General features: G+C 43.9%; 1 protein-coding gene across 7 annotated transcripts in view; it reads left to right on the forward strand.

The window, feature by feature from the left end:
* ADAMTSL2 (ADAMTS like 2) overlaps nt 1–26,777 on the forward strand; it is a 51,470-nt gene that overhangs the window by 15,550 nt on the left and 9,143 nt on the right. For 6 of the 7 annotated variants that reach the window (XR_008847887.1, XR_008847886.1, XR_008847888.1 and 3 more), the window contains 6 exons: nt 567–897; nt 1,517–1,862; nt 10,040–10,143; nt 15,163–15,289; nt 16,868–17,081; nt 25,750–25,905. Coding sequence is in view for 1 of the 7 variants with exons in the window: in XM_056539996.1 (XP_056395971.1) it covers nt 567–897; nt 1,517–1,862; nt 10,040–10,143; nt 15,163–15,289; nt 16,868–17,081; nt 25,750–25,905 (1,278 nt within the window). In the remaining 6 variants the exon portion in view is untranslated. The remainder of the gene's footprint in view (nt 1–566; nt 898–1,516; nt 1,863–10,039; nt 10,144–15,162; nt 15,290–16,867; nt 17,082–25,749; nt 25,906–26,777) is intronic. The other variant, XR_008847889.1, reaches the window with a different exon arrangement.

The raw sequence follows: 26,777 nt of genomic DNA on the forward strand, positions 1-26,777 counted from the left end.
CCCAGTCACCCTACAACTCCACCTGGCCCTTGCAATGCCATAACATTTCTAAGTTCTCTAAAGTGTGGGATACTTGGCTCACTAGTAATCACTGAAGATGTTGACCAACCCTACCCTCCCATACTATTTTACCCTTTCAATTCATACTTGAATTCATGTGTGTCCTACTCACCCCTCACTTCCAATGCTACGGTATGGTCCTACACCATACAAAGTTTCCATTCTGTACTAATAATAAGCTGTTCACCTGGACAGCCGCATACTTGCTATGTTATGTTTTTCTTTTTCTTTTTTCTTGCTGTTTACATGGTATTTTACTGCTCCACCTGTCAAGCTGACTCTATTAGTTACCTGGTGAGCTAACCTGGGTTTCCTGTGGCCGATAATATTGTGCTTCTCTTAGCTCAATGTCTACCCTTGACAGCTTGGTTGTGTTTTCTTATTGTTATCATTGAATATTTCTGTGACTTATCTTGTGATGATAAAATGAAAAATGACTTCAATAAAAATGTATTGAATAAAAAGTTATTTGGGACCATAATTAACCCTTCTGTATCTCTGCACAGGTATGGAACCAAAATGGCAAAAATCCTTCAATCACTTTCCAATATACCCTCCTCAGGAGGCCACATTCTCGGGTCACTCAGCCAATCTATTACCCCTTCTCAGACTCTGAGAGTGAAGAAAGTAAAGAGTTTGACGAGGACTTTACATCTCAGAACAGAAGTATCAGCAGTAATGTGCAGAAAGGAAGAACTAAAGCGGAAACTCCAACCTTTGGAATACCAAATTCAGGGGAAAATGCAAGCCCGGTCAATGAGCAGCACACAAATGAAGTGTATGAAGCAGGAGAAGCCATGGACTGTGAGAAGAAGGCAAAATGCAAAGCAATAAAAGGTAGTTATTTTATTTGAATGGGTTGTATGCTTTAAAATGGGTACTGTCATTAAAATTTTTTTTGCTGTTTCACCCCTTGGTAATGAAAAATGGTAAATGAAAAATCTTTCTAATGTACTTTGTTTAAAAAAAAGTTTTCTATGTTTTATTTGTGTTTAAAAAATCTGCCACTAGGTGTCTCCCTACTTGTTCAGAGCACATGTCCCCCATCTCTTGCACAGAATTTGGACTTCTGCTGGCCTGGCAAAAGTCCAAAATCAGTAAATGCAGTCTGGAGTGCTGAGGGGGGTTCAGCCTTAGCGAATCATAGCTCATCTCACACACTAAACTGCTCTGGGCTGTGTGCAGCAGAGTGAGGGAGGAAGTTCTCCCCTGCATGGCTTCAGATGATGTCACGCCTGCTGGGGAATGCCCCTTCCCAGTCTGTGAATCTGACTGAGCAGAAAATACAGAGCAATATCAATGTAGAAAACTAAAAAATAATAAAAATAAAGGCAGGGGGTGATTTATCGTGATGGGACAGTGAACTAGGAGGATTATAAAATTTAACAAGATCATGACAGGTACTCTTTAAGAGTTCTACATGGCATTTACATGATCTGTTCCCTTCTTCATATAGATTTGAGCACAAACAAGACTACTTACATCACAGACACTGGAGACCAAGACTCCTCGCACAGATTTAGCTCCAAGGAGTTTCTCCCTGGTAATGTCATTGCCAAGAAGATTTCCAGCAAAGCCTCAGGATCCAGGGAGACTTTCCATCACCTCAACAAAAGTCTTGGAGAACCTTTGAACTCTGTGGAGGCCAACCTGGACAATCTGTATCCTGATTATGAGGAAAATGAGGAAATGGCTACATTCGACTTGAACGTCACCTTCTTGGAGTTGAGCATCAACACCTCAGCTGAGACCCAATTGACCAACGCAACAGTTCCTTCTACAAATCGTACCCAAAAAGTGAGGTAGGTGAGCTCAAGATTCTGTTGAGATTCTTTTTATCCTCTCATTCTGTGTCATCATTTTGTAAGTCTAGGAACCTCCACTGAGCATACTATACAGGTGTGGCCTACATTGTCCTACTTTATGTAAAAAATTTAAAGAGTTGAGTCTACAGCAGCTTTACATGGAGACGGTCTATGGTCTTCATACTAGAGAAGCTGGCCTGAGGGCCGGTTCTGCCTGTAGGCAAAATAGGCAGCCTCCTAGTGTGCCGTCTTGATGGGGGGGGGGGGGGGGGGCGCCGCTTTGCCTGCCACAAGAAAGTTAGACAACCAGCATCCGAACCACTCGCTCAGCCAGCATGGGGCGTGTCAATTTTGGCCAATGGGTGGAGTCAAGAGGGCGGCAAAATTAGTTTTTGCCTAGGGTGGCAAAAATCCTTGTACAAGCCCTGGCTGGCCTAGTAGTCCATGTGCCTCATGAAATGACATGGATGAACCAACGTGGTAATTGGTGGCAAAAAGTGGCTTATTGGGGTCGAAATGTTAATTATTTCAACCTGTTCCCCCCAAAGAGCTCCTATTTTGTTAGCCAATGAATAAAAGTCCCACTGCGAGTTCTGCAAGGTCAGCTGAAGCCTCTGTATAGAGGAAAATACACACATTTGGAGGGAATTATCCTTCAACTGGGAAATTTAGAAACTTACTGGGTTCATTATATATACACATATATATTGAAATTGGTATAATGTTGTTGATAAATCTTAGAACATAAGTGAAAACTGATTTCTATTTTGTGACTTACAATTTAGTACGTGATATAAAAATCCATAATGCACGAGAGACTGTTCACTAAACCGTTTACTAAAAATTAGACCATTATCTCGGAGAGGCAACTCTTTAGTTTGCCGCCACTTACTGTACCTCACATAATAGCCGGGATAATTCTTTCCCCCAAGTTACAAAGAGGCTTCTGTGCAGCAAGACAGTCTAGACAGGACATTATTAGGCTGATTTTTTTTTTTTTACATTTAAATAGCAAGTTACGTTCCTCGTGGAATGCAAGGCATAGGTGTCCCGCTTAAGAATGTGAGACTGTTTGTCATTTCTTAAATAAAACATGAGACATGAGAGACGCAGAAATGCCCGGCAATATATATGCCGCGCGGAAACCGACAATAACCATATGCTGCCTCAAAGTTCTAAAGACCCTAAGGGCCTGGTGTCATTCATAACACATCAGAAGACGCCTTGTTGCGAGACAGGATTCTATCAGCAATGGATATTTGAGATTGCACTGAATAGGGGCCCCATATAAAATCATGATGGGTCCTCATGAGTTGTGCTGGTTCATGACACTACACTCTCCATCCCAGGCTGAGGGGGCCTATAAATAATCATGAAGGGTCCTCATGAGTAGTGCTGGTTCATGACATTACACTCTCCATCCCAGGCTGAGGGGGGGGCCTATAAATAATCATGAAGGGTCCTCATGAGTAGTGCTGGTTCATGACACTACACTCTCCATCCCAGGCTGAGGGGGGGGCCTATAAATAATCATGAAGGGTCCTCATGAGTAGTGCTGGTTCATGACACTACACTCTCCATCCCAGGCTGAGGGGGGGCCTATAAATAATCATGAAGGGTCCTCATGAGTAGTGCTGGTTCATGACACTACACTCTCCATCCCAGGCTGAGGGGGGCCTATAAATAATCATGAAGGGTCCTCATGAGTATTGCTGGTTCATGACATTACACTCTCCATCCCAGGCTGAGGGGGGGGCCTATAAATAATCATGAAGGGTCCTCATGAGTAGTGCTGGTTCATGACACTACACTCTCCATCCCAGGTTGAGGGGGGTCCTATATATAATCATGAAGGGTCCTCATGAGTAGTGCTGGTTCATGACATTACACTCTCCATCCCAGGCTGAGGGGGGCCCTATATATAATCATGAAGGGTCCTCATGAGTAGTGCTGGTTCATGACACTACACTCTCCATCCCAGGCTGAGGGGGGCCCTATATATAATAATGAAGGGTCCTCATGAGTAGTGCTGGTTCATGGCACTACACTCTCCATCCCAGGCTGAGGGGGGCCCCTATATATAATCATGAAGGGTCCTCATGAGTAGTGCTGGTTCATGACATTACACTCTCCATCCCAGGCTGAGGGGGGCCCTATATATAATCATGAAGGGTCCTCATGAGTAGTGCTTGTTCATGACATTACACTCTCCATCCCAGGCTGAGGGGGTCCCTATATATAATCATGAAGGATCCTCATGAGTAGTGCTTGTTCATGACATTACACTCTCCATCCCAGGCTGAGGGGGTCCTTATATATAATCATGAAGGGTCCTCATGAGTAGTGCTGGTTCATGACATTACACTCTCCATCCCAGGCTGAGGGGGGCCCTATATATAATCATGAAGCGTCATCATGAGTAGTGCTGGTTCATGACACTACACTCTCCATCCCAGGCTGAGGGGGGGTCCTATATAAAATCATGAAAGGTCCTCATGAGTAGTGCTGGTTCATGACACTACATTCTCCATCCCATCCTGAGGGGGGCCCTATATATAATCATGAAGGGTCCTCATGAGTAGTGCTGGTTCATGACACTACACTCTCCATCCAAGGCTGAGGGGGTCCCTATATATAATCATGAAGGGTCCTCATGAGTAGTGCTGGTTCATGGCACTACACTCTCCATCCCAGGCTGAGGGGGTCCCTATATATAATCATGAAGGGTCCTCATGAGTAGTGCTGGTTCATGGCACTACACTCTCCATCCCAGGCTGAGGGGGTCCCTATATATAATCATGAAGGGTCCTCATGAGTAGTGCTGGTTCATGGCACTACACTCTCCATCCCAGGCTGAGGGGGTCCCTATATATAATCATGAAGGGTCCTCATGAGTAGTGCTGGTTCATGGCACTACACTCTCCATCCCAGGCTGAGGGGAGCCCTATATATAATCATGAAGGGTCCTCATGAGTAGTGCTGGTTCATGACATTACACTCTCCATCCCAGGCAGAGGGGGGCTCTATATAAAATCATGCTGGTTCATGATACTACACTATATCATATTCGTATATGGGCACAATGAAGTTATGGGGCCCAGTGCAGCTTTCCCCAATGACTAGAAGTTTTATTGTATCTTTTTTCATAGTCTCTGAAAACCAGACCAAAGGAGAATTTCACCTACCAAAAGGATAGTAGTTTGATCGGTGAACAAACATTGGGCACACTTGACCTAAATGAAGGGCATGTGATAGCATGTGCCAACTAATGGAAGGGGCCAGGTTGTTGAAGACTTTCTACATGGCTTTTGGGTGAGACTGAAACTTGTAGTACCCTCATTATGGACAAGCTTAATTTAAGCCTTTATTGCCCTATAACTGTAGGACCATTAGTAAGAAATAGACAGATGCTGGAAACCCCAGAACTTGTCTCTGGCCTGAATCCACAAAGTGCACTTCTTTTTTAGGATTCTATCTGTGTTAATGACAGATTCAGTGGGACACAGCTTATTTTTGGAGTCCCTCAGACGGGGTACACTGTACAGGGAACCGTGGTTTCTTTATATGAAAGCTTTCAGGAGACCCAAATTCAAATAGTCTAACTAATAATTTCATGACGTATGTAGACCGAGCACCATTCATGAAAACCTGCAGAGCGCCCGGACCCGAGGATTACAGGCTGCTCTCTGTAGGTCATTTTTATTGGCCCGTGGTTTTAACCACACTGTAAAAATAACAAAGGTGAACTTGTCCAAAACTGCGAACCTACTGAGGCATGGAAACACGTGATCCTACATATGTGGGATGAAATATACTGTACATACACTGTCTCTGAAGGACAAGGACACAATGGGCAATTCTGCTGGGCCTCCATTCTCTAATGGGGTGGGATGGACCCCCAAGAGCAACCGGACAGCTCCAGCTCCACACTGAGTGGTTTTCCAACAATAACGAAAATTGAGCAGTCATAGGGGTTCTCCAGGATTATAATATTTAGTGTCTGTTCTCTATTTTTAGGACAGTCCATCATTGGCAGTCTGCACCCCAGTCGATTGGCACAGTGAAAGGCCCCAAGTGTTTATGCAAACTGCTGTGCCTGGTACTAAAGATCACCTAAATTGTTTGAATGGTATGAGTGGCACTGCTAGGCACAGCTGCTAATACCGACAAACCATTTAGCCAAAACAATAAATAGGACATAACACTAGCAGAAGCATCATGGCTCCTTTATTGTTAGGAATGATGGGGGTCCATGAGGTTGGCGCCTCAAAGATCAAACATTGAGAGCCTATCCCCCACCATGTCCTCTCTCCCTACCCCCACTCTAACTATTCTCTTCACCTGCCTACCAGACAGTTAAATTATACTTTACCATGACATAGGTCTGGCAGCAGGATGCTTAAAACTCCTGGGAAATCTCTGCAGCTTGAGAGTAACACAATCAGGAGGTGTACCGGAAGTGCCATAGCATTACCCTTGGGCTGTGGAGAAGTGCAATGGGAAATGCAGGGAGTGCAGGGGCTTCAGGACACTGGAAAAGCTGGATGGCATGCAGATTGGGCAGTGCTGGGTACTCAGCTATATATATATATATATATCATAGCCAATGCTAAATAAAAATTGAGGATGCAATTTCGCTTACTATAAGGCCCTATACAAAGAGACAGGAAAGTAGGTTTACCACATATGCCATTTCCTTTTGTGAGCCCATGCAGCCAAGCAAAAGACCAGAGAAGAGTCATATGAGACATTTACCTGAGCAATGGAGGGAATGTAATGTATGAAGTCTAACCTCCTGACTATATATCAATACACACATGATAATACCTTACGAACTCCCAATGCAAGAGAATAGGATATTTATAATTTTCTTAAGATGTCAGTCATAAGGAAAAAACTAATGTTTAAGTGTATATCACTAAACTTAGGTGCACAGACTGTTAATCTCTAGAGTCCCCAGCATTATACTTTGCTTCAAACACCGTCTTCAAGTCAGGCAGCCAAAACAACACTTGACTCCAGGCCCGCACCTGCTTGCCAAAAAATTTTTTTTTTCGTTCTCTTCCCTTTTTGGCATCAACTAGTCCAGTAAAACACTGCGGGATCAATCCAGAGGGAAAGAATAGGTTTTGTTTTATAAAGCTGGTAATTTTACTGAAATACAAGTGCACACCCGCCTAGGGCCAGATGGGACAGAGAAAAAAAAAATACATGAAAGTCTTCTGCAAAAATGATGTTTCCTCAAGGAGACAGAACAAGAACGAGGATGAGGGTCCAGCTGCTCCAAGTGTCCATTCTGTTGCTGGTGTTATGACTGGTTACGTCACACCCAGGTCTGGATTTACAGTCACTTCACGTCTCTTAAAGGAACACTCCTGGCAAAACTGTTAAGCCTCATGCAGGGCCTAAGAGGGTGGAGCATGCCGCCATCTTAGGCCCAAAGAGAATATCCATGTGCCACACACCACTCTCTTAGTCCTGCATGAGACATAAGGTAGTTGAGTGTTCCTCTAAAGGAGGTGTCTGGTATGAAAACCTTTAAAGATTTTCTGAGTTAAGATAGAGAAGTACTTCATTCTGCACCATCACTGGCTGGCTGGAAAAAAGAAGAGTTATAAAGAGGGTGAAGGAAGAAAACAAAATGATCCAGCACTTGACGAAATCCACAGCTTTATTCAATCCTCCATAAAAACAGCATGGCAACACACAATTCACAAGGTATGTGCAATCTTGACGCGTTTCGAGCGCATGCGCTCGAAACGCGTCAAGATTGCACATACCTTGTGAATTGTGTGTTGCCATGCTGTTTTTACGGAGGATTGAATAAAGCTGTGGATTTCGTCAAGTGCTGGACCATTTTGTTTTCTTCCTTCATTGTTGGACACACGGAGCCTGGGTGAGGACCCGCGCACGACATTAGGAGGGTGAGCTGGATTTTCCTTTACTTTCTTATAAAGAGGGTATCTGGAGAACTGAATACTTTATGCAAGGTTACTCCTCAGATTTCAGCTGATCACTGTGATCGTGTCAAGTTTTCAACAAAAAAATCTAACAGTAACAAGAAAGGGAGGGAGGAGGGAAGGGAGGATAGAAAGAAGAAGAATGAGGGTGGGGGGGGGGGACAAAGGTGAGGCATCAGTACAGTGATAATACATAAAAAGGACATTTAGCCTCCAAAACATACCACTCCAAGCAATAGATCATATAAACAGGTAGTCCAAAGAAATAAAGGTGTACCATAACACAAGATGCAAAACAAGATGTAAAAGAACATTTCCATAATATAGAGAGACGGATGTCCAGCCTCCGGTCTACGGAAAAACGGTAGCTTAGATGTATGATGACAATAGACAATAACATGTTCACCTTGCTGGGTCACAGAGATCCAAACCTGGAATCAAACTGAGGTTAAAAAAAAAAAAAAAAAGGGATAGGGGGATCCCGGGGACCTGGGGTAGTATAAGCAAATAAGGTTCTCATCATATAATGGTTACAATATACAATGTCGTCCTGGGACCAAATTATATTGTAACTTGATAGATCACTCTACTTGATAATCCAAATACGGTCATGTTTTAAGTTGTACTCTATTTAAAAAATGCATCATGTATATCGACTGATCCAATATGGTGGAATACACCTGGACATATGGGAGTACAGTATGGACTCATAGATCTACAGTAGACTTATGTTCTCCATTTATAAGTTCATGAGACAAGATGGAACAGTCTCACTAGTCATCCAGTTTCTTCAACCGGTTCCCCCGGTCAACCAGATCAGTCTAGACAAACCTATAATACCAATGGAAGAATAAGAAAAATTTCTAAAAATGTTGTCTTTCAGGATTGGGCTTTTCGAGGTTGTACATTTCTGTAATTTGTTTTCCTGTGTTGTATCCACATATATATATTTTTTTCTCATTTCTCTTAAAAGCCTGCCTCTCCCCCCAATCAGAATGTGGGGTTCTCCCTTTAGAAGACCATCCACACCCCCTTGGTATTGGTAAGGGTGGGATGTTGAATTGAAAGGCCCTTAGCGCCTGGTAAGAAATAAGACATTGCGAAAGCATCATTGGTAACAACAGGCTGTGGTCATTGGGGGTAAATATTGTAGCCTGTGAAGATATAAAATCTTATTGATAGGGGGTCTATATAGTGGGCTTTTATACCTCTGTATAGGAAGTTCTGCATGTTATGACTACATTTGTCTGGTAAACGCAGACAGAAACTGCATGAACGGTGCAAAAATCCTTCACATAATAATAGGCTTAAAGGGTGGTTCCATTTTGGGAAACGCTCCTTAAATAAAAATCTCCCCTCCCTGTACTTGAATAACAGGGCATTTTTCCCATAAACTCTGGGACTCTCTCCTCCTGCGCTGCAGGGGCCCTTGAAGACATTGAGCCTCTACAAAGGAGACGCGATGTCATTTCAATGTCCCAGCGCTGCTCGTCTCTGCGCTGAGATGATGAAATCCCATTGCGTAGAAGAAATGAAACAGTAACCTAAAGGGGGAAATGGGCCAGCAGAATGGCCCACTGTGCTTATTTTTGGATGTCCTCTTTTTCCTTTGTGGAGGCTCAATTTCTTCAGGGGTCTCCTGCGACACAGTGGGGAGGGACCCCTGTTATACAAGTATGGGGAAGGGAGGTGCTTATTTTAAAGGACAGTGTTTTTAAAAAACAAATGTCCTTTAAAACCCTCAAAATGTATCTGTAGAATGCAGATAAGACAAGCATACGTTCATTCGGTTTCTGTTCATTCACAGCGGCCAGTCGTGGCTCCAAGTTCTTATGAGTCACTCGTCCCTGTTTGACCGATAAAGTGACGAAAGCAGCCATTTTTGTTATATTCTGATCTGTTTCTCTACTGGGTCTTTTTATCCCATTCTCTCTTTTTAGACTTTGGAAGCTCTGCTTCTAACCAGGCTGGGGATTCTACTTGGGGAACAGGACAGGTATGTTTTGAATACCCAAAACCAAACACCCTGAGCACACCCCTCAATAAGCTATATGTCTGTATAATGTATCTCTGTATGTACCTATAACCAATAAACCCAACCAGTAACCAAGTGACCGTGAAGCTAAAACTGTAAACGTACTGTCTGTGTCTTTAAGAGTGGTGACCTTTTCATGGTACCAGAAGCTTATATTCCTCTGTTTTATCTGTCGATAGAAAAGGGCCAAAGTTACTGAGGAAGGTTCAGGGGATAAGCGCAGTGGACATGTACCGATGGAAGCTGTCTTCTCACGAGCCATGCAGTGCCACGTGTACCACAGGTTTGTAGCACATAAATATCTTGTACTACCCATTTATTTGTGTGGTGGCACTGTTGGGAAACTGAACAGTTGTTACCAGGCTCCTCCTACCCAGATCATTGATTGTCGGTGATCCCAGAAGCAGGATGAGCCTATCATTCAGGGACCTTGCTAACGAAAAAAGATTGTCCAAAGAGGAATCACTGCATAACTGGGTATCCAAAAGTCCATAAAGTGTCCCAGTTATTTAGAAAAACCTTCGACATTTCAGACAGAAATGCCTAAAGTTTTCAACGCTTGGGGTCTGAGTGTTCAGTTGATAATAATAATTTGCATACATGGACATATCCTATACATATATATTAGGGTGTCATCTTTTCCATAAACTTAACTTTAGATTGGAACAAAAAAAAAAATGACCAGACAATAATGCTGTGTAAGAAGAATTCAGTCTACAGCTGCTTGGCACAGCGCCCCCTTGTGCCTGTAGGGTGAAATAACTTACACAGAGTTGGCTTAGGGTGCATAAATACACACTACCTGTTCCCAGCTACTTGGCTTCCAGTGCCCTGTGGTAAGATAGGCTCAGCAATATTTCCACTGGCAGAGCGGTAGGAGGGCACAGCCTGTGACTTCAGACAAGGCTCTTTTGTGAGTATCAGACCTGAAGACACTTCATGTGACTCCCCGTCTGCAGGAAGGCTGCTCACTCAGTGCCATGTCCTGTCCTCCTGAGTGCAGACTTATACCGTATAGTAAAAAAAAAAAAAAAAAGCTGACTATGAAGACAGACACTTTCCACCACTTTCCAGACACTTTCCCACTACCTTCTACTGCCCTATAAAACCCTCATTTTGGAAAGGCACAGTGTGCTGAATTTCAGGAATTATTGGATTTTTTTCAACAATTGAGAGCCAAGAACCGTCCAGGATTATTCTCATTATCCCCATCACATAGTGTGTTGTGCTGAGCGACTGTGTGTGCAGTGTCACGCTATAGCACATGTCTGACAGTCCAGTATCTGAATCAGCAGGGAGTTTATATTTTACATCCACTATTTATTAGCTACAAACACCCCAATGGTGTCTCTTCCACTTTGGAGGACCTGGCCTGTAATTCTCCATTTTCCCTGTGGTGGCACTGCAGTGAAATGAAACACTTGCTGCCAGGTTTCCACTGGCCTATTCCACTTACAACTTGTAGGCTCAGTGATCAAAATCTAGGCCTCACGGCCTTCTGGGTCAACCAAGTAGACTCTATTATAATTCTCTGTGAATGAACAGATATTAGAGCCCAAGTTGAATTTTTAATAGTACTGTTTCCCATTTGCGTCTAATCTCTCGTCCATAGAGGGCAGCATAATCATAGTCAGTGCTTGTAGGGTAAAGATACTCCAATATATTGCCACTGACATCCAGGCCCAGAAATATACATAAAGAAACTGTATCACCAAGACTTTTTGTTTTACTGTTTAGAGGCAGATACTGAAACATGTTCTTTTTTTTTGTTTCTAATCTGTTTCTGTTTTCTGATTTTTTTTTTACATTTTTGGTGCATTATTATGGAGTCCTCTTGCCTGAGTTTTTAACAGCATTTACCATAGAGATATGCTTTACAACAATCCCCACCCATAAACATAGGCAACAATAGACAGGGGTTGTCCTATTCACATAAATAGGAAATGTTACTGTGCATACTCAGTGACCTTTGCAAAGGTCATTCTACAGGGAGGGGAGGCTGAGTTCCTACTGTCTTCTTTTTACACTGGTGTCATACAGATCACTTTACAGCAGCCTTCTCCTTATATTCACAGACAAAACAGAAAGTCTCATCTTGGTTTTAGGCCTAGTGGTGAGAATGTAAACTGCTACATTTCAGGATTCTTTCTACTATAGATAGTACCACTAGAAGAGCAGTGCAGGAGAACCACTGTACAATACGTATGAGGTGGTATAAAATACCGTAATGGCTCTTCACATATAAACTATCCACCTCTAGCTTATGTTGGTGCTCAACAAAGGAGTGAGTTCTACAGGTCATATCTGGTGGTCGTGCCCCCTGATGATACAAGATGCAAGAGGATCTGTTGGAAATGATGTCCACTGATTTCATCTTAGTTATGGATATGGTTACTTTGGGTAGACCTTCACACATTTCCGACCTGCTAAATCTAATTTCCGCTAAGAAGTTGCTCCCCTCGAGATGGAAGCCTATAACACCTCAGACTTTCCGAGTGGATCAACGAGATAAATATGCAGATTCAAGGAAATAGTCATGATAAATAACGGCAGGTGTGGTCTCCATGGAGGACTTTGAAACACTATGGGGGAGATTTATCAAAACCTGTGCAAAGGAAAAGATGCCCAGTTGCCCATAGCAACCAATCAGATCGCTTCTTTCATTTTTGAAAAGACCTCTGAAAAAATTTAAGAAACGATCTGATTGGTTGCTATGGGCAACTGGCCAACTTTTGCACATATTTTGATAAATCTCCCCCCTTTGTTTCTAATCAGGCGTAGGAATTTAGATAGAGGCCGATGTAAGGAGAGTAGAAAAAGAAACAAAGGCGCTCCATAGTAACACAACACAGAAAATGGTTGGTTGTGTAACCACATCAACCACCACAATGATAATCACGTGTAGAGGCAAATGTAATCCGGTCCTGCACAGATAATGCACAAAAACTGGAAAGACTTCACAAGGAATAGCAGGTCTGGAGCGGCGCTGACTGGAACCACCACATCAGAATAAGTAAAACGATTTTTATGTCTCCATAATACAACACATTTCTACGCATATATGCGGCTTCATCAGGCATGACAAAGGGAGTTGCAATGTACATTATATAGCAAGATAATAACCCTATCAAAAACAACAAATGACCAGATATGCAAAGTACATTAAAGAAAGATGCAGGCATGCAAAACAAAAAACGCACACCTGCATTCACACCTGTACAATGAACACTAAAAAATATATACCGGTATATACATTTTCAACAAGTAACCTTAAACACACCATTATGCACATTTAAAACAGACATATAATATCCACATAGAGGTAACTTATTTGTCTCCTCACATAAAAAATATATAATAAATATGAAAAAAAATATCAATATATATTTATTATTTTTTATTATTATTTTTTTTATTTTATATTATTTATAATAAAAAATATTATTTAGTATTTGATTCTGATGTGGTGGTTTCATTCTGCAAGTCCTTGTGAAGTCCTTCCTGTTGATGTATAAAAACAAGAGAGAGCGCTCCATAGCGTAAAACCACCCGGCTGAACGTGGCAAAAAGATTGCTTTTAATAAGCCTCACACAATGGTCAATGTGGGTGAGTAATATGGTCCGGTCTGCAGCCTCCCAACCAAGTAGACAACAAATGGGGATCGACTTCCAGAGGATGACGGGTCTCCATGGCGCTGACCAAGGACGAACACGTCAGGTGAGTAAAAAGGGATTTTATTGGGATAATGCAATTCGTTTCCCTGCCCGAGCGCAAGCGCCTCGAAACGCGTTGCATTATCCCAATAACATCCCTTTTTACTCACCTGACGTGTTCGTCCTTGGTCAGCACTGTGGAGACCCGTCATCCTCGGGTAGTCGATCCCCATTTCCTGTTGATGTAAGGAGTGAGCTATCCTATCTGGTCCTCTTCCCCCCCAGAATCATTATATATACCACAGGTTCATTACAATAGAAGAATCATGAAGAGACGGTACACTCACCACGTAGCGTAGAAAGATGACTTTAATCTTGCAGTCAGCAACAGTTCATTACACAACGAGGCAGAGGGGGGGGGGGGGACGCTCCGGAGGAACGCTGGGTCAGAGGAGCATCAACGATCGTTTCGGTCTGGGTTGGACCTTCTTCCGGACCGTTTCGGTCCGGGTTGGGTCTTCTTCCGGCCTCCTCAGGAGGCCGGAAGAAGGTCCAACCCGGACCGAAACGGTCGTTGATCCTCCTCTGACCCAGCGTTCCTCCGGAGCGCCCCCCCCCCTCTGCCTCGTTGTGTAATGAACTGTTGCTGACTGAAAGATTAAAGTCATCTTTCTACGCTACGTGGTGAGTGTACCGTCTCTTCATGATTCTTCTATTGTAATGAATGGACATTGTTGCTTCTATGACGTAGAGACTCCCACAGCGTACACACAACACTTAAGAGCAGAGGTATAGTCCGGCGGCATAAAGTTGTGCTTCACATATTGGATAGGTAGTGCCTGGTGCCCCTCTATAGACTGTATATATACCACAGGTTTTGCATAAATTAATGTTGTTCAAATGCCAAATTTAATCCCATTTTACCTCTAGCAAGTTATTGTGGATGTTATGGTGGGTTGTTGGGAGTGTTACTCTATCCTTAGTTTTTTTGTTGATTTGTTGAAAAAAGAGAAAGGTCATGAGACTCCCCTTGGAGAGGAGCCCAAGTCTTGGTTGGCCTCACCAGCTTTCATCTCAGTTGGAGAATGTCTGTATCTGCATTTTAGCAAAGAAAACAATGGGGGAGTTGTAAAGGAAAGCAAATTTAGGCTCTTCTGTCCTTGACTGTCCTTGACTCAAGGGGGACCTGGATGCTTTTCTGGAAAAACATAATATTACAGGTTATAAATACTAGATTTATGGGGATAGAGCGTTGATCCAGGGATTTATTCTGATGCCATATTGGAGTCGGGAGGGAATTTTTTCCTCTGTCATGGGAAAATTGGCATCAGCCTCATTGGGGTTTTTGCCTTCCTCTGGATCAACATAGTAAGGTTTTAGATTGTACTCGGTGGACTCTTGTCTTTTTTCAACCTTACAAACTATATTACTATATTACTGTAAGACCCAACACTATGGACCCATTGTGTTCTTTTTTACCATGCCTGCAATATATAAAAAAAAAAAGATAAAACACACACACACACATATATATATATATATATATATATATATATATATAGTTTTTTTTATCTAGAAATCAAAAAAAATATTTTGTTACATTTAAATTTTTTTGGTTTGTTTATTCCTGATTGTTTTCCCATCATAGGCGTGATGTCAAACTACGCCATGTGCGTGCGATACGATGGAGTAGAAGTGGACGACTCACACTGTGACGCATTGACCCGTCCCGAGCCCGTGCACGAGTTCTGTGCCGGGCGGGAATGTCAGCCAAGGTACACACTGTAGTAAACACTCATTTGCAGATTGCTTCGGCTGCCACGTTCCAGGACCAACCTTCTCACAACTTCCAGATGGAGGCGGCCAAAAATATCATCACTGCATTTTTGAAGGCTTCTGGTAGAAATGTACTGAGTCATTTGGTGATGTGATGGATACCGAGTCATGACTCTACAACACATTGCTGCTTTATGTCAGGGCACTATCTGATTTTCCAATGTAGCAGAATTAAAAATAAGGTGTTTTTTTTTTTTCTTCCCTGAAATAGAAAAAACTAAAATATTCCATGTCCTAAAAATAATACTCCACCCACATTACACAATTCTCTACTTGTTGTTTGTTATTTTATCCAAAATTAATAGATGAAGTCATTTCAAAATGTTATGTGTGACAACCACTCTCAATGACTGACAAGCTGTCTAAGCCATTGATACAAAAACATCTGACTACTACATATTTTTGTTTGGTTAGTTTCCTTTGAAATGTATCACAAGATGACCATGACTGAGGTAGACAACTAGTTATACCATACTAGATATGCCATTCACCTCCTGTTCTTGAAGGCTCTGACCACTGGGATCGCTGGTCCTGAGAACAAGAGGGACGGTCTTGGGACTGGTCACGCACCATCATTCCCCAAACTTAAAGTGTACCCATCATATCACTCAGTACCTAATCCTGACCATGTACATCAAATTTTTATGTGTCTAGCACCTTTATTTATTTTGTTTATTACACTTTTAATTTAGCTCACTAGTCTGAATTCCTCTCAAAGGGAGGGGGTGTGGCCTCACTGTGCAGGTCTCCGCCCCCTACCTCAGTATGCTGTCTGCTCACATCTCCCCTAGCATTATCAAAACTACAACTCCCAGCTTGTCCTCACTGACAGTAGCGGGACACACGCTGACAGTGGGAGGATTTTTCCCCCAGGTGTGTGCCCTGCACTCACAGCTGTCAATCAAGGAAGTGTGTCCATGACATAGGTGATGACGCATGGACACAGCAGGATTAGTATGTGTCCAAGCAGGCAGGGGGGGGCAGTTGTTTGACTGGCTTTTCCTGTATGAAATACTGAAAATTTTCAAATGAAAGTAATTGCAAAGTCTATTGGTTATACATGCTTTACAACATATCAAAAGTGTTTGTATCTGACGGTGCCCATTTAAGTTCTTGGGACTCATTTGATACATTTGGACATGTATCAGACTTTTGTGGCTTACATAGTCGATTGGAACAGGGAATGGATAACAAGGTTGATGCATTCATCACCCATAGACCTTTGGCCCCCACTATAGGAACACTTTGAGAGCATCAACATTTTGTTGGGTATTACGCTCTTGAAGTTCAGGAACAGAAACATTTTAGTTTTTATGGCCTTTGATTTGCATGATATTCATGGTCAATTTTAGGCATGCAAACTGGGCAAATTGCCTAGTGCCTTCTTGTTCTGGGCGCCTTGAAGAAGCAAAGGAGCCTCTTAGTACCATATAGCATTGTAGGTGGAATTATTTGGAAGTTGAATGGAATTCTGTGTTCATGTTGACCAGAGTAATGTAGTTCTCCATTGTTTTTAGGTGGGAGACAAGTAGCTGGAGTGAATGTTCGCGGACGTGTGGTGAGGGCTACCAGTTCCGAATTGTCAGATGCTGGAAAATGATCTCTCCTGGGTTTGATAGCTCAGTGTACAGCGACTTATGTGATTCTGCCGATATCACTAAACCAGATGACAAGAAAGTGTGTAGAAACCCAACATGTGGACCCCAATGGGAAATGTCAGAATGGTCTGAGGTAAACGTTATCGCCACATTACTACAATTATAGTGTTTATTTTTTAAATTAACTGTAAAGGGTATTCCCATTGCATAATGTTATGGCCTATTGCTAGGATAGGCCATAACATTAAGATCACTTGTGTTCCAACCTCTGGGAATTTTGAAGATGCCAAGAACGAAGAGGTAGCCTCATGGTCATCTACTGTAGCGGGAACTGAAACACTGCTCTATTCAATTCCCTCCATGGTAGGTGGATTCAACACTAAGCTAATACTGTGACTCCTTCATTCTGAGGATTTGGGGGGTCCCAGGAGATAGATTCTCACCGAGTGATGGCATCTCAGTGAGTAGTGGGAAACCCCTTGAATTGTAGACATGTTGTCTTTAAAGGGGTACTCTGATCGCTGGGGACCACTGCGATCTCCCTGCTGCACCCAGCGTTCGTTTAGAGCATCGGATGCAGCGCTGGAGGCTCGTGAGGTCACGACCGCGCCCCTCAATGCAAGTCTATGGTAGGGGGCGTGACGTCCGTCACGCCCCCTCCCATAGACTTGCATTGAGGGGCGTGACCATGACCTCACGAGCCTCCGCCCCGCATCACCAGTCATCCGGCACTGGATGTCTATGGTGCCGCAGCCGAGATCACAGGGGTCCCGCCTTTGGATAGGGTATAAGATGTCTAGGAACGGAGTACCCCTTTAATACAGGATTACAGTAAATGTCTATGATTATTACTACAAAAACATTCATCCTCACTTCAATGCACATTAAAAGCATGTACATCATGTACGGTGAGTATGCTTTTGAGAAAACATTAAGCGTAGGGTCACATGTGCCGTGTTTTGCTGCGTATTTGCTATTGCACATTTTCCTACCTATTGAAGTCAATGGTTAGCAAAATATGCAGCTGATTTTGCTTCTCATTGACTTCAATGGGTAAGAAAATACACAGCAGCAAATACGTAACAAAATACGGCACGTGTGACCCTACCCTAAACGGTTATTGCCATCTTGGCCTATCATCATTAGGATGATCAGAGAAGATCTGACCTCCAGGACCCCCACTTACATAGCTACATAGTACGGTTGAAAAAAAGACATGTCCATGAAGTTCAACCAAGGATTTCACAGGTTTCTACATATGCATTAATGTTATTTTGTTCTAAGAATGTATCTAAGCCTGTATTTAAGCCCTCAATTATTCCTGCTGTGACCAGTTCCTGAGGTAGACTGTTCCACAAATACAAAGCTCTTATGGTAAAGAAGGCTTGTCCAGGGGTCAAGTCCTTGCGAAGAAAAAGTGTGGGAACTCACCGATGATTTCAACTCAAGGGCTAGTCCTGCTAATGGAAACAGTGTTCCTGCTGTGGAAAAAGTTCAGGAACTCAGGTCCCACGCGTTTCATGCAGGACTTGAACCCCGCTTGTCACCCCTGGAGACAAACCTTTTTTTCTTCAGATGGAGGGCTGTACAGTATCTGTGCAAAAGACAGCAGAACACACTGAGTGCTGAATGCAGTAATGAGGTGGTTATGCTCACCTTTTGGGATTGTGTGTTAGACCAACCACCTCTTATAGCGTATAGACACGGTGCAGCCACCGGGTATCGGCGATGAGGAAACCCACGCCGATCAAAGGATACAATGGTAGAAGAAACTTCAAAAAAGGATCCGGGTTTCAACGGCGCAATCAGTGTTCAAAGATTTCACAGTACACGTAGAATTGTGAGACTGTTCATTTATTAAGCCAACAAACAAACGCGTTTCGAGACTAGCACTATCTCTTTCTCAATGTTAAAATGGCCATTTTAACATTGAGAAAGTGACAGTTCTAGTCTCGAAACGCGTTTGTTTGTTGGCTTAATAAATGAACAGTCTCACAATTCTATGTGTACTGTGAAATCTTTGAAAACGAATTGCGCCGTTGAAACCCGGATCCTTTTTTGATGTTTCTTCTACCATTGTTTCTTCAGATGGAGGGAGTGCCCCCTTGTCTTTTGAGTGGGGTTTACCTGGAGCAGTTTTTCCCCATATTTTTGTATGAGCCATTTATATACTTAAATAGGTTGATCATTTCCCCCCTTAAAAATTTGAAAAGATTTTCTAAAAATTGCAGCAATACCTTTATATATCATTGTGACTTTCCCGCATTTTCTGCTTACTTTTCCATAACATCACAAGAACAATTACCTTCAAAAGAAGTTTACAGCGCCCGGACTGCACAGTCAGCACTTTCTGCACTCCTGCCAGCTCCATTTCTTCTCCCGCCAGCTGCAGATGCATGAATCCGAGGGACTCCTGCCAGCTCCCCAAAGGGATGAGAGCGGGTATTACTCTGTGCCCTCGTATAATTGCAGCCTGGCCTGCCTAATAATATTGAGTTCAGAACACAGCCTTGTACAGGTGACCGCTGTGTTTGATCTGTATAAGGTGCAACTGTGCGTCTCCCATGGCGAATAAGACTTGCACGCATTCCTTTAGCCACTGGGCACCATTACCAGCTAAACTAATCTCATTTTTGATCAGTCTGAAGCTCGGTGCCAACTGGCAGAGCATGAAACAAGCTATTACAGAGTGATCTGAACAGCATTAAAGGCCGTGTGAAGTGTTTGAGAAACGCGTCGGTCACACGCTGCCCTGTTACAGAGCCTAACACCAATGTGTTCTCCCCAGGAGATGATGTCTTTCTTATACAATTGCAGTCTATGCCCATGCTGGTGTCGGTTTGGGTGGCAGCTATGCAACATCTTGGCTAAGTACAAGGAAGAATAGGTCTTTCTAGGCTTCATTCACACCACGTTTTTGCAATGCAGTTCCCGTATACGTTTTCAATTTGAAAACCGTACAGAACCGTATTGAAAACCGTATGCCAAACGATGCATCCGGGTGCATCCGTTTTGCGTCTTGTACGGTTTTGTCAGTTTTTTTCCCTTACCCAAAACTGGGTAAAAAAAACATATTGAAACCGTATACACTTTTTTTTTAACATGGGGGTCAATGGGAACCGTACAGAACCATATGTGCGTACGGTTCCATCTGGTTTTTACCATACGGTTTTTGACTTCGCACAGTTTTTTTTTTTTGGAATTTCAATCAAACAAGTGAAACTTTATTCATAATGGAGTGAAAAGTTTTTCTTATACAGTGATCCCTCAACTTACAATAGTTTCAACATACAATGGTCTTTTCTGGACCATCGTAACTTGAAACCCTACTCAACATACAATGTACGGACAGTCAGGATCTGTGAAACGTGTCACAACTGGAGGAACCGACCAATCAGAATGGGCATTCACTGGTAAATCACCTGTATTACTGAAGTGCATGCACCGACTGGCGGTCTGGTAGCGCCCCCCGCAGTACAGGGAGGAACTACAAGTTCTGTACTACTCCTTACCTGTGCCAGGGTTAGCTGCTCTTTTGGACACGAAGTAAGGACGGCTCCATTTAGGACACTGTGTGTACTGTATAGGACCCTGAAAAAGCTCCTGTCCTCTACATAAACCATTGTTTCCCAACCAGGGTGCCTCCAGCTGTTGCAAAACTACTACTCCCAGCATGCCCGGACAGCCAGTCAGTTACCTGAAATGACAGGTACGCTATAAGAAAAGTGCACAAAAGTGCCGCACTATAGTCATTTCATAAAGCACTGGAGGAACACTTTAAATAACAGATACTTGAGCATTTTGCGAAGTGATCTCACACCTTAAACCAGATGTCTTGGCGGAGGATAAGTATGGGGCGGCTCGGCTGTCTTTTCTTCTGGAGACTAATTGTACTTGTAGGTAACATTAGGAGGGAACGTTGTCTGGAGGTACAAGGCAACCCACAGGCAGGACGCCATGTTTTCAGGTAATGGGTGTCTCTCCCAGTAAACCTTGCCTTAGTTTTTCCTCCTTCTCATCTTTCCAGAGAATCCTTCTATCCTTCTACACGTACTAAAAACTCCGCCAGACGCTGCACCCACCTCCAGAACTGATTGTTCTGCACGTACGGCCGGGAATGTCTTGTTTCTTAAAGTGCACCTTGTTGAAATAAAAATAAAAAAGCAGCATAGCCTCTCATAAGGCAATATAGTAGTATGAAGAGTTGCTGTAAATAATGTATGTATGAACCTCATGTGGGGAACTGCGATGTGTACAAGACACAACCACATATTAAGGCCTCCGGATGATAAGTGCCGCAGCCCTCCTGGTATCGGCAAGTGGGTAGACACATTGGGGGAGACTTATCAAAACCTGTCCAGAGGAAAATTGGCTGAGTTGCCCATAGCAACCAATCAGATCGCTTCTTTCATTTTTGAAAAGGCCTCTGCAAAATGAAAGAAGCGATCTGATTGGTTACTATGGGCAACTGGGCAACTATTCCTCTGGACAGGTTTTTTATAAATCTCCCCTTATTGACTTACAGATAGACCCGCGGCACAATCCACTAGATAGTGCTTGAACGAACAGTGATCCCTCAACTTACAATGGCCTCAACATACAATAGTTTCAACATACAACGGTCTTTTCTGGTCCATTGTAAGTTGAAACCAGATTCAACATACAATGTTATGGACAGTCCAGATCTGTGATACCTGTCAATGAACTGACCAATCAGAATGGGCATTCACTGGTAAAACTCCTGTATTACTGAAGCGTATGCACTGACTGGTGTCTGGTAGTGCCCCCTACAGTACAGGGAGGTATTACATGTTCTGTACTCTTTACCTGTATTACTGAAGTGTATGCACTGACTGGTGTCTGGTAGCGCCCCCTACAGTACAGGGAGGTATTACATGTTCTGTACTCTTTACCTGTACCAGGGTTAGCTGCTCCTTTGGACACCAGGTGAGGACGGCTCCATGTTACTTTTTTAGGACATTGCGTGCACTGTACAGGACCCCGAAGAAGCTCCTGTCCTCTAAATAGACCAGTGCTTCCCAAGCAGGGTGCCCCAAGCTGTTGCAAAACTACAACTCCCAGCATGCCCGGACAGCCTTTGGCTGTCCGGGCATGCTAGGAGTTGTAGTTTTGCAACAGCTGGAGGCTCCCTGCTTGTGCAAACATTGACATAGACAGTGATTTCCAGCTCCCAGCAGATCTTTATTACTTTTATATGTAAGGATTTGCTTTATCTATATTAGTTATCTACTTATTTTTCTTTAATTCTCACTTTTTCCTATTTTTGGATGACATTTTGGTGACTTCAGAACCAATTACCAGGTTTCCATAGAGTTCTGGTCTCAACATACAATGGTTTCAACATACAATGGTCGTCCCAGAACCAATTAATATTGTAACTTGAGGGACCACTGTACTCCCATTGGTTATATGCAACTTAATTTTATTGTAATACACTATACACATATCAAAACCTGTCCAGAGCAAAAGCTGCTGAGTTTTCCATAGCAACCAATCACATCGCTTCAGCCGTTGGCTGTCCGTGCATGCTGGGAGTTGAAGTTTTGCAACATCTAGAGGGCCACAGTTTGAGCCCACTGTTCTAGATGGTGGCCATGGACCACACCATGCTCTCCGTGAGGGCCACAGTTTGAGACCACTGTTCTAGATGGTGGCCATGGACCACACCATGCTCTCCGTGAGGGCCACAGTTTGAGACCACTGTTCTAGATGGTGGCCATGGACCACACCATGCTCTCCGTGAGGGCCACAGTTTGAGACTACTGTTCTAGATGGTGGCCATGGACCACACCATGCTCTCCGTGAGGGCCACAGTTTGAGACCACTGTTCTAGATTGTGGCCATGGACCACACCATGCTCTCCGTGAGGGCCACAGTTTGAGACTACTGTTCTAGATGGTGGCCATGGACCACACCATGCTCTCCGTGAGGGCCACAGTTTGAGACTACTGTTCTAGATGGTGGCCATGGACCACACCATGCTCTCCGTGAGGGCCACAGTTTGAGACCACTGTTCTAGATGGTGGCCATGGACCACACCATGCTCTCCGTGAGGGCCACAGTTTGAGACCACTGTTCTAGATGGTGGCCATGGACCACACCATGCTCTCCGTGAGGGCCACAGTTTGAGACCACTGTTCTAGATGGTGGCCATGGACCACACCATGCTCTCCGTGAGGGCCACAGTTTGAGACCACTGTTCTAGATGGTGGCCATGGACCACACCATGCTCTCCGTGAGGGCCACAGTTTGAGACCACTGTTCTAGATGGTGGCCATGGACCACACCATGCTCTCCGTGAGGGCCACAGTTTGAGACTACTGTTCTAGATGGTGGCCATGGACCACACCATGCTCTCCGTGAGGGCCACAGTTTGAGACCACTGTTCTAGATTGTGGCCATGGACCACACCATGCTCTCCGTGAGGGCCACAGTTTGAGACCACTGTTCTAGATGGTGGCCATGGACCACACCATGCTCTCCGTGAGGGCCACAGTTTGAGACCACTGTTCTAGATGGTGGCCATGGACCACACCATGCTCTCCGTGAGGGCCACAGTTTGAGACCACTGTTCTAGATGGTGGCCATGGACCACACCATGCTCTCCGTGAGGGCCACAGTTTGAGACCACTGTTCTAGATGGTGGCCATGGACCACACCATGCTCTCCGTGAGGGCCACAGTTTGAGACCACTGATCTAGAATCTTCATCCTGTTTTCTTATCATCCCTTGCAGAATGGCTGCTGCATATATTTTTTTCTTTCCTATTTGCGCTACTATTTGGATATCAGAAGACATGAGAGCCCTGAGCATATCCCCCTGTCTGATTATTTCCTCGTCTTGAATTAATTTGCACCATACTCAACAACCGGCTCCTCAGAAGATACGGAGCCCGAAAAGCCGGCCAATTACTTCTCATAATATTTTAGTTTTTTAAGTGGTAAAGTTTACGGGCTACAAAACCTTTCAAGCCTCCAGTTCCTTTGATATGCACTTCCTTATTTTTAATGGTATAGATCAGTGTATCTTAAGTCATTCTTGAAGATACCATTATATGCATTCATGTAAATAAATATTTGAATTGCAGTTTGTTAAAGGGGTACTCCGGTGGAAAACATTTTTTTATTTTTATTTTTTTTAAATCAACTGTTGCCAGAAAGTTAAACAGATTTGTAAATGACTTCTATTAAAAAAAATTTACCCTTCCAATACTCTTTAGCAGCTGTATGCTGCAGAGGAAATTATTTTCTTTTTGAATTTCTTTTTTTGTCTTGTCCACAGTGCTCTCTGCTGACACCTGATGCCCGTATCAGGAACTGTCCAGAGCAGGAGAAAATCCCCATAGCAAACCTATGCTGCTCTGGACAGTTCCTGACACGGACAGAGGTGTCAGCAGAGAGCACTGTGGACAAGACAAAAAAGAAATTAAAAAAGATAAGAATTTCCTCTGTAGCATACAGCTGCTAATAAGTAATTGAAAGGATTAATATTTTTAAATAGAAGTCAATAGAAGGAGTACCCCTTTAAAGGGTTATTCCGCCCCTGGCATCTTATCCCCTATCCAAAGGATAGGGGATAAGATGTTAGATTGCCGCGGTCCCGGTGCTGGGGACCCCGGGGATCACCGTTGCGGCACCCCGCCATCATTAATGCACAGAGCAAGTTCGCTCTGTGCGTAATGACGGGCGATACAGGGGCCGGAGCAGCGTGACGTCATGGCTCCGCCCCTCATGACATCACAGCCCGTCCCCTTAATGCAAGTCTATGGCAGGGGGCGTGACGACCGCCACGCCCCCTCCCATAGACTTGTATTGACGGGGCGGGCCGTGACGTCACGAGGGTCGGAGCCTTGACGTAACGATGCTCCGGCCCCTGTATTGCCCGTCATTACGTGCAGAGCGAACTCGCTCTGCGCAGTAATGATAGCGGGGTGCTGCAGGAGCGATCTGACATCTTATCCCCTATCCTTTGGATAGGGGATAAGATGTCTAGGGGCGGAGTACTCCTTTAAGTAGAGTCGGATCAGGGTTCCTTCAAAAAAAAAAAAAAGTTAACACTTTTTGAGAAAAAGATCTATGGTGGAACTAGAGTACATAGGTGTCTCATGAGCAACCAGAGAATGAAGCGGCACTCCAAGAAGGATTCAATACAAAATGGTGTTTTATTCACCCATAAAGTACAGATGCAACATTTCGGTCCACAATCCGGACCTTTCCCAAGCATGCGAAAGGTCCGGATTGTGGACCGAAAAATTGAATCAGTACTTTATGGGCGAATAAAACACCACTTTGGATTGAATCCTTCTTGGAGTGCCGCTTCATTCTCTGCTTGCTTGAATTTTGGAACTGAGAGCCCTGCACTCTGCCTATCCATCATTGTTTATACTTCTAGGTGTCTTATGAGGAGGCGAGACCATTTCATGTGGCACCATTGGGGAGGGTTCACAATATTTTGGTGCCTATGGTGAAGGGTGGTTATCCGGCCAAGAGCTCATCTGACCAATAAAATCATCATCTACTCACTGAAGGCCACGTTTCACACCCCATGCATATGGTCCCCAAAGTCAACAAAAGGTTGCGAACCACTGTCACTAAATAGATGACAGATATCTATATGGTTAATATATTATCGGTTGTTGTCACCTAAGTTTACCGGATATGGGTTTTATTTTCCAATCAAATATTGACTTGACCCGATGTTGTTAGGATCCATTAACGTAAACTCCGGGTCAATTCTAGAGGGATCCAAAATATTTAAAACCTTTTTGGTCTATTTTTCAGTGTACAGCAAAATGTGGGGAGCGCAGCATTGTCACCCGAGACGTGCGCTGTTCAGAAGATGAAAAACTCTGCGACCCGAACACCAAGCCACCTTCAGAGAAGAACTGCACGGGACCTTCCTGTGACCGCCAATGGACCGTATCAGACTGGGGACCTGTGAGTGCTGACAGCTTAACCAATTTTTACCTAAATTACATTAAGTTGCATGGGTTAAAGTTCAACCTTGTTACCACAGGCATACACATAGTGAGACAGTATAATACCATCCATAAATAAATAAAGAAAAAACATTTAAAGGGTACTCCGCTGCCCCAGCGTTCGGAATATTTTGTTCTGAATGCTGGGTGCGGGCTGCGGGGGTCGTAACGTGACAGCCACGCCCCTCGGATGTCACACCGCGCCCCTCAATGCAAGTCTATGGGAGGGGGCTTGGCCTCCTCCCATAGACTTGCATTGAGGGGGCGTGCATGACGTTACGAGGGCGTGGCTGTGTCATCATGACCCCTGCAGCCCGCACCCAGCATTCGGAACAAAATGTTCCGAATGCTGGGGCAATGGAGTACCCCTTTAAAGTAGTTCTTCCAAGGTCGTAATGGTAACCTGTATCCATACCTTGATGTGTTGATGGCCACCGCTAGTGGTTTAAGATATTTTATGCCTTAGCAGGATCTCATATGCCCTGTTTTGGATCTGCCCTACTATGGCATTATATCACTCCTTGAGGATCCTCCTTATATTAATAGGTAGTCGGGATCGACCGATATCGATCTTTTAGGGCCAATACCGATACTTTGTGGACTTTAAGGCTGATAGCCGATAACTTATACCGATTTTCCGGTATAAGTTATCGGCTATCTCAGCATATCCCCCTGACCCCATCCCTTAGTCACACCACTGCACCCCCCCCACCGCACCGCCCTGGCCAGAGACCGCCGCCGCTGCCCCATTGCCTCCCCCATTACCAATTTTATAATTACCTGTTCCCGGGGTCCACGCTACTTCTGGCTCCAGCGGTGTCCTGAGCTGTC

Source organism: Hyla sarda, chromosome 9 (assembly GCF_029499605.1).
Source record: "Hyla sarda isolate aHylSar1 chromosome 9, aHylSar1.hap1, whole genome shotgun sequence".
In the NCBI taxonomy this organism is placed as follows: domain Eukaryota; kingdom Metazoa; phylum Chordata; class Amphibia; order Anura; family Hylidae; genus Hyla; species Hyla sarda.